The sequence below is a fragment of the Eubalaena glacialis genome, chromosome 8 (genome assembly GCF_028564815.1).
Source record: "Eubalaena glacialis isolate mEubGla1 chromosome 8, mEubGla1.1.hap2.+ XY, whole genome shotgun sequence".
NCBI lineage: Eukaryota > Metazoa > Chordata > Mammalia > Artiodactyla > Balaenidae > Eubalaena > Eubalaena glacialis.
The window spans coordinates 52294386-52303555 of record NC_083723.1 but is presented as its reverse complement, the minus strand read 5'-3'; the positions used below and the strand labels follow the sequence as shown (position 1 = coordinate 52303555).

At 33.9% G+C, this 9170-nt stretch overlaps 1 protein-coding gene across 3 annotated transcripts in view; it reads right to left on the bottom strand.

Annotated features, from left to right (window-relative positions):
- Nucleotides 1-2742: 2742 nt before the first annotated feature.
- Nucleotides 2743-9170, bottom strand: part of HYCC1 (hyccin PI4KA lipid kinase complex subunit 1) — an 89904-nt gene continuing 83476 nt past the window's right edge. For 2 of the 3 annotated variants that reach the window (XM_061198501.1, XM_061198502.1), the window contains one exon: nt 2743-6710. In XM_061198501.1, coding sequence (XP_061054484.1) covers nt 6136-6710 — 575 coding nt within the window. In that variant the 3' untranslated portion in view covers nt 2743-6135. Of the gene's footprint in view, nt 6711-7507; nt 7804-9170 lie in introns of all 3 variants that reach the window. The other variant, XM_061198503.1, reaches the window with a different exon arrangement.

The window sequence follows — 9170 nt, the reverse complement described above, 5'->3', positions numbered from 1 at the left end:
GGGATTGCTCTATGACATGTTTTTTTCAGGGAACATTCTATTAAATAATCTCTCTGAATCACCACATACACATCTGCGTTGTTTTTCACAGCTACATCATATTCCACTATATGTGTGCACCATAATTTATCCAGTCCTCTATTAACGGTCATTTAGATTGTTGCTTTTTTTTTTTTTTTTTTTGCTATTACAAGCAATGCTGCAATGAATGCCTTTATACATTATGCTAAAATTTCTGTACAATATAGAGAGTGGAATAAACATGGAAGAGCAGGACTGCTATGTCAGAAGGTATATGCACTTTAAAGTTTGACAGATCCTGCTGAACTGCTCATCAGTTTAGTTGTACCCATTTAAGTCCTGCCAGTGGCCTCTTAAACTAATGATTTCCCCACACCTGTACTAATACTAGTATCAATCTTTTTAATCCTTATCTATCTGACAGGTAAAAAAATAAACAAAATCTTAATTTATATTTTACTATGCTTTTAATATCAGAATAACTAGCATTCAGTTTACCACTGAAACACAATTACCTAAAGCTCTACAAAACGTATCATAATTTATTTTTGGAAAACTTTTATTTTGACCTTAAAACTTAACTCTGTCACCTATAAGACAGATGGAATGAGTGAATATCAAACACATGTCTGTTATGTAGTATTCACTTAGTATCTTCTTTTACCAAGTGATAGAAAAGTGAGAGTCACAAGACCTATGTTTAAGCTCTAGCTTTCCACCCAGCAGCCAAGTGACCTTGGGCAAGTCACCTGCCCTTTTGAGAGCTTCAGTTTCCTCTTTTGTAAAATGGGAATTCTAATCATTTTATAGGACTGTTCTGAAGATTAAATGAGATCATAATTTTAACTACAAATATTAGCTATCTACCACCACAATAACAATGCAAGGGAAATTACCAAGTGACTAGAATTATTTGTAAAAGCCTTTCTTAATAATTATAAAATAATTATATGCTGGTATTACAGATTCTGTGAAGTGAGTCAACTATTTATTGGGATTGCTAAAGTCACTAGAAGACTTTGTATTCCATAGGGCTAACATACTGCCTACAAAATCACTTCTCTTGTTTTCTATGAATGCTCCTCTAATAGTAGTCAGAAAGTATTTCCTAAATTACTTACTTCCTTGGATGAAATGGAATTATCCAAATATATAATCGACTATACAACAGGATTTTTTTTCAAGCTTCTAAGAGGGTTTTGTTTCTAAGCACACACAGTAATCCTATTCAAGTAATGTCATGGAGATTTCCTAGAGTCAGTAAATGAAATTTTAAAATTTTACCATAATACAATACGTTGGAGACCTTATCCTTGATTCTTTCCCAAAACTAACGTCAACCTAACTCACACATTCATTGAATGTCTCAATACCTACCATGCACAAAGTCCTATGCTAGCAACTAGGGGCATATAGTCTCTGCACTCAAGAGATAAAGACCCATATGAAAGATAAAAGGGCAAAGCACTGTTATCTAAATTTGCCTGTACTTCTGGTATGACAAATAATCAGTCACTGGTGCATGACCCATGGAGCTCATCTTCTTCTGGATGGATACTAATGAACTTGTCACACTTCTCATCCTTAGCCATGTAAAACGTAAAGCCAGGAATGAGATGTCACTGTCCTATGGCTTACTCCCAAAAGCTCTCAATGGCTCAACTCACCTAAGTCTTCCTCCTTTAATTTCTTCCTCCACATCATGACTTTTGCAAAATTTTATGACGATTTTTAAATTAGTAAAGTGATCTGGAAAAAATATTTTTTCAGTTTTTATTTCATTAAAACAAGAGGCAACACTGCTGTATAAAGTATTGCATATGGAGAACATTTATACAAATATACAAATCTTCAAAAAACTAAACTCCAGTTTATTTCCATAGCCTTAAAAAGGTAGAGAGCACATAAAAATATCCGAAGTTGTAATTTATTCTTTAGGAATGTAAACTCTAGGAACACAATTAGAAACAAGTCAATTTACTATGAAAAGATTAGTATCACTACATGATTAGAAATAAAGATAAGAGGTACACAATAAACTCCACATAAGAGAAAATAACAGTATGCGAAATAGGACCTTGAGTTTACTAGTAGAAACTTCATATCAAGACATAAGTACTCTAGAACTCTATTAAAAAACACAAAAGCATCTTCTAAAACGTTCACTGCTAATCTCTTTAGGTATGCACAAGTTACAAAATACAGAAGACAACATATTTCTGTTCTCTGATGAAGAATTTAACAATATTAAATATAAATGTGAATAACTCAAAGTATTGGGTATAATTTTACTAAGCAATTAATCCAAAAGTATAAATTCATGCTAATTAAAGGACTAGAGAGTTTATTTTTTATCCAAAGATTGGGAAGACACTATTATACATTAACTTCTATCTACAATGATTAATTTAAGTACCCATCAAATTATTTTTTTTAAATGGCTTTTTAAAAAATATTTTTTCAGTTACATTATTTAACATATATATTTCCTTGATGTGCTTCCCTTTAATAAAGTGTAGACTTACTGTGCCTATAGACTCAAACGTTAAATAGCCTTACTTTAAATATCTGCTGAAAATTAGGTCTCAGGGTGTATTTTTCTTTACAATTTAAATTTAAAGGTTTCAACACTTTAATTTTATTCTTCCAAAATAGACAAAATCCCTTAAAAATGGGATCATTTTTCATCTATTTTGGTTTAAAAATTTTATTTCCCTTTATTTTAACTTTTTGTCTTTAAAAGTTAATAATAATTTTTATAATTATTATTGAATAATGTTTGCTAAGCAGTTACTTCATAATTGAAAAGAGCAATGAAATATTGCTTTTTCAAAACACACTGAAATCATTTAAGGACTGAGAATTTCTACTCTTCAAATCTACAGAGCTGCCTTTAAAAGTTCCATGGTGGTATAATAAGAGATTCCAGGGTGCTCACCTGCCCTGGGACACTCCCCTGAAGTCTGTGTTTCTCTCTCCGCTTGGATTCTAAAACGGAAAAGCTGGCACTCAGCTTCACTAGAATATCCCAGGCAGTCGGGTATCTGAAGAGTGAGAAGTTGGGTAATTTCAAGAATCTTTTAGAGGTTTAAAATGTGGAATGGGACTACAATGTCTGCGCAGATCCTCTGAGCTATGGGGTGCAAGGCCCCAGTTTTGTGCAGAATCCTTCTTGTGGTAAAAGGTATTACTCTGGATATACAGAAGTTCTGTGACCAAATGGTCACATCAGCATCTTCATAAGAAAATGACCTACAAAAGCCACTCCAACTTTCAAATTTGGGAAAGTGAGTGGGACAAGAAGAGCAGGGATAACTACCATTGTTACCACAGTTAGCATTACCCAGTATTAATAACTGCTATAAAAATTTTCAAATGTATAATCTTTATTTGAAATAGTATCAAAGGTACTACGAAAGAATTTTACTGTTAACGTAACTCCACATTCCAGAAAATCAACTGGGACAAATTACTTGGAGCAAAAATTCAGAACCACTCCTTTGAGTAAGCCTTCAGGGTTTTTAAAAGAAAAAACACATGCAGATTTGTTGTGCATTGTGTAAAAGGGTGGTACCCCTTTCATACTTAAAATTGTAGGCATCTACAGCTCTGCTTCCACTTTCAAATAATAGAAGAATATAAAATGTTAACATTTTTATTGTAAAAATAAATGAGATTCATTAAAAATTTAGAATTAGGGGACTTAAGTCAGTTGACACTCTTAAAAAATTAATTAGCTTTAAAAACAATGAAGATTATAATGATCCAGTATCCAACATATTTGATCTAGGGTTGTGAGACCACTGAGAATTCTAAATATTAGATAAGTGATTTGTTTGCACTTTGATACTGTCTTCTCAAACTTTAATGTACATAATAATCACCTGAGATCTTATTAAAAGGCAAATTATGATTCAGTAGATCTAAGGTGGCTCTGAAATTCTGCATTTTTAACAAGATGGCAGGTAATGCCAATGTTCCTTACTGGTCCTCAGACCACAATGATTTATAATAGCAATGATCTAGAATAGTAACAAAATGAGGTTCCATTACAACAGCTGAACATTAAAATCTGATCTCTTATTTGTGCCAGCTAATGTTTCCTCAAACTTATTCTACAATGCTTCCTAAGCACCTTAACTTGCCTCCAACGCCAATCTTTTAAATTAGTTCTTAAGACTATTATTAATACTGTTAGTAGCTATGCCTAGGGGAAATTCTTTGTTAAAGAATTACAAAAAGACAATAGGAAATTCACAGTAATTGTACACAGGATTTAAATTGTACACAGGATTTCTATTAAATTAATACTTTATCAACTTTCACTGTCTGGTTGCTTTGCTTTTTTTTTTTTTTCCTACAATGTATGCCAATAGATCTTATTCCATTTCTATCACTGGCACTAAAAAAATCAAATTCACTTATGTTAAAAACCATATTTTATTCAGGGTTACTGAATAAAAACTAGTTCTTGCTTTTTGAAGAATTGGATTTAAAACGATAGCCAAAGCAGTTATGGTCAAAACTGCATTCATAGTGAAAATGCTTTAGCAGTCTTCAAGACATAACAAATTTTTCACATATTTGAGCTCTGCATAAGCAGGTACAAGAGGAAAACTAGCATTTTCTCTGTGTGACCACAGCTAAAGACTGTGAATAAGGAAACCACTGTGTACTAACCACTAACAAGGGGACAGCTCCCTACATCTTCCTCTCCAGTCAACTTACTCTCTCATCCTCAACCCTGCTTTCTCTCTCTTACCCTAGATTATTACTTAAGTATACTCGATTTATAAGGAACCTCAACCATAGCTGAAATGACCACCACTAGCAAACATCAAATTTCTACATCCATCTGGAGGTCACCTGATTCTCTATAGCTACATACAAGTTTGTTTAGCTTCTGCCATATTGCCTTTTTATTTTTATTTTTTGGTTGGGAGCAACTATATTGATTATTCTTTCTATCATAACAAGAACATTTCAAATAGGCCTGTTCACAAAACAAGAAACACATTTAATATTTTTCATACTTAAAATTTTAAATTTAAGAACACAAACATATATAACCCTAAATTAGTTAATATATAAATGTCCTTTGTCCATATTTCACTATTTTTATTTTCTTTCAATGATATTTTATAGATGAAAAATTTACCTAATTTCCTTCATTTGTAGACAAACAATTCAATATGGTAAACACTGGTATCTTGAGAGATGGGTTGCAAAATTCAGTGATTTCCAGGAAGTCTTCAATGATGTGTGCTCTGAATTGTGGGAATCCAAACTAAGTAGGATTTCCGAAGTCCAGCAGCAGGGTAAGTCAGTTTTATGGCCTATTACATCTTAGGAACTGAAAGGGATTTTCACCTGCTAAATCCAGATCAAACACTTCAAAACAACACATCTACTAGCAGTCTGATTTCTGATATAAAAATGTTCCAAAGATAACAATGGAAACCCTCTTCCCATCCCCTGGAATCATATAATATTTTAGGTTACGGAGTTACCAGGCATTTTCCAGTGCTTTATATAAACTGTTCTACTAATCTTAAAGATGATCTGGTTACAAACATTTTTAGCAGGCACTTTTCATACATATCAGTTTTGTTTTTTCCCATGTCTGTTTTTCAGACTGGCTTGCTGAGCAGCCAGCTGTAGAATTCCTGGAGTTGTACCACAGCCTCATCCTTGAAAAAACTGTTCTCATGCAAGGAGATTCCCTCTTACACTGAAGGCCAAACATACAGCTACCAAAATAGGAGTTATTAAAGAAAAAGACCCATAACCTCTCATGAGCTGTAACCAATCTGATCAGACAGCCTGCCAAAATGTATTGTCACACTGACAATCTCAGGGCAACAGAAACAAATAAGAAAGTAAGAAAAAAAAAAAGACTCAAGCCAAGGGGAAAACAACCAAGAAATAACAAAACCATATTTCAACTTACTGCAACCTAGACATTATTCCCTTCATAAAGTCAAGGTAGCCTTCAGAATTTAAGACATCAGGGCTCCTGTCAGGAACAGGGATGAAAGACGACCCTGGGAACTTTCATGAAGAAGCAAAGTCGTATTTTCTGATTCACTGGTTACGTGAGAAAACCCTTACAAATTAATCTGTGGACAAAGTAATGCTAATACTAGGAGGTCTCTGCTGACCTGTTTGATGCTTCATTGGAAGTTCAGTCCTTTCAGAAACGTAAATAAGCGTTTCTTCTTGCAGACTGCAAGCAGAAAACCTATTGGTATCTGTCCCAGTCCCACAGCCAACAGCAGATGATGGGTTATATGGGACTGTGACACCACTAACTTGTTCAAATGATTTACTGAATACGGTCGCAGCGGTCTTAGCCAAACCATGACTACTAGGTTTAGGCAGAGATTGGCTGGTTGTTAATGCAAGTCTCTTCAAGGAGAGAAGCTCGAGATTCTCACTTTGGGCTCTCTGAGTTTGTTTTCGAGCAAAGTGATCTTTGCAAGACTCCCCTGCAGTTTCTTTTTCTTTTCCTCCAGTTTTGTTTCCTCCTGACCGTCTCTGAGTCTTTCCTACAATTGCCTTGTTACTACAATTTTGACTACTGTATGATAAACCCGACTGGCTGGTACTAGACACAGCCCTGGAATAAAATCCCTCGTCAACTTCAGATATCTCCATCAGTTCTTCTTGACCTGTTAATTCTGTATTTCCTAAACAAAGAAATAACAAAAATTAATTAACATTAAGCATTTTAAGTAATTGTTTTTTCATGATTCATACCAAATCAAGTATACTTTAAATACATTAAATTTTAGCATAATATGTAAAGCAACAGATTATAGACCAAAATCAAAGGATAATCAAAACATTCTATAAAATGTCAACAATAGTTCATTATAATTAAATAAGAGTAATTTAGAGTGTATTAAACAAAAAGCATGCCATAAACCACACCCCACTGTGTTTTTAGAAAAAGTTCTCTTACTATTCATGCAAAAGGTCAGAAACAATTAGGAAAAATACCACACAGTAAAACTAGAGGTAAACTCTCCCCCAGTAGCAAAGCAGTATAAAATCAAAGATCATACCAAGGAACTTTTTTAAAAATGGTATTAAAATATTTCAAAGATTTTTTTAAAGGTTGCACTCCACATTCTAGATTATTTTACTAAGAGAAAAATATACAGACCATAAATATCACAAGCTCAAACTTGTTAAAATTCTTTATACATTCTCCTTCATATCAAAGATGGCAAAAATAAAGATAAAAAAGTAATTTTAGATCTCAAAACATAAGCAGAAAATTATTTTGGAAGCAGTTTTCTGCCTCATTTTCATAACTATTTACTCAGAGACAGCAGAGCTATGACCATTCCAAAGAGCATTAAGAGTCATTGAGAAACTGTGGTACATAATTCATGCATTTTGATTAGGTGACATGCAAAATTTTTGTGACTGTGCAACTGTTGCTTAAAACATGCAGCAGTGACCCTTTGCCATGAGATACCTTGGAGTGCAGCTATAAAGTGCTCTGCTAAAACTGCACTCTGCCAGGTGAGTTTATTCCATCCTCCATCATTTTTCTTACAGATTTTTGCCTCCTGATCTCTGGCAAGCCTTTGCTCTCAGTTCTAGGATCTGTGGTTGTTTCCTGTACACCCTGTATATGCTGAGCATCAATCTCTCCTAGTGTTCTGCCTTTTTCCCCATTCCCGGTCCTCTCTCCGGCCACATTTGTGACACTAATCTCAGGAATGACAAGGATGCCCAATTCAGTAGTATCATTATTGTTGTCAGGTTGCTCTAGAATTGAAGATGATAAGACAAAATGATGGCTGAAAACAAAACAAAATAAAAATGCAAAACAAGAAAAGCAAAAAGATCCAAAACAAAAATTGGACGAGTGAATGTTAGGTGTTAAGCCAAATATTTGCACTGTAGAAATTCCCATAATTTACCATACTCTGACAGCACTGGAGACAATGGGGTCATGTTCTTTAATTTCAAATGACAATGACAAAACTCAGAGCATCAATTAATGTTCTGTATTTTTTCACACACATATTTGACGTGGACTATGAAACAGAAATTTTTTTATAGTTTAAAATAGAATTTCTATTATTTTTAAGATAATATTGTGACCACTTGAACTTATGTCAAGCTTTAGGCAAATTTTCAAGGATTTACAGCCAAAACTCTAGCTCTTCTTAACATGAGGAACCAAGCCACTTAGGAATTCCCCTTGCACAATTTTTTTATTAGATTACACTGAGACTGCCTTAATAAACCATGATATTGGAAAAATGCTTATGCACTTATATCATGGTTAGTAATGCTACAGGTATAGTTTTTGTTTCACACACCAATCATCTTGTATATTAGTAAATATTAATGCAGCTGTGACATAATTAAACAGTCTATTCCTTCAGACTCATACTAATTCCATAAATTTAGGCTAATTTGTAACCGTTCATTACTAAACTGGAGAAAAATAAAAATGGATTTGGAAAAACAAATTGGCTGTTTGTCCTTTATTCTGAAAATGGTCATTTGGAATCGAAACAAAGGAATGAAACTCCTAACGAGTTAATACTTGTAGACATTTTATTGCGTCTCAAATCACAAAGCCATGGTTTATTTAAAGTTGTCAAGGAAATATCCGTAACAGATGGGAAAAAATAACATGAATATGTCTACCATGGACCAGTAATGAAAGTTAAGGTTCAAAACACCGTAAGACTATGTAAAACAGTATATACTCTTTTAAAATGTAGAACACAAATCTGTGTGAGGGACATTACTAATCCACTACTTTCAAATATTTTTCATTTCAAGGTCTCCTGAATGGTGCTACAGCACGTGAAACAGTAACAGGTAAAAGATTGGTGGCCAGAACCATATATTCCTGTGGGTGCCCACTTTGCTGTGCATCTTTAAGTACTAAGAATGCCTGGCTCTCACCCTATACATTCTGATTTAAATAGTATGAGGTATGACCTGGGCACTGGGATTTTTAAAAGTTCCCCCATGACCAATGTGCAGCAAAGTTTAGGAACCACTGCTCTATTCCGATTCTTTCAAATTTTGAAAACTTAAAATGAAAGGTATTATGGATGCCCTGGGTACTCCATACCCAGCAGCAATATGCACCTCCAAAGGTCCTCAAAGCT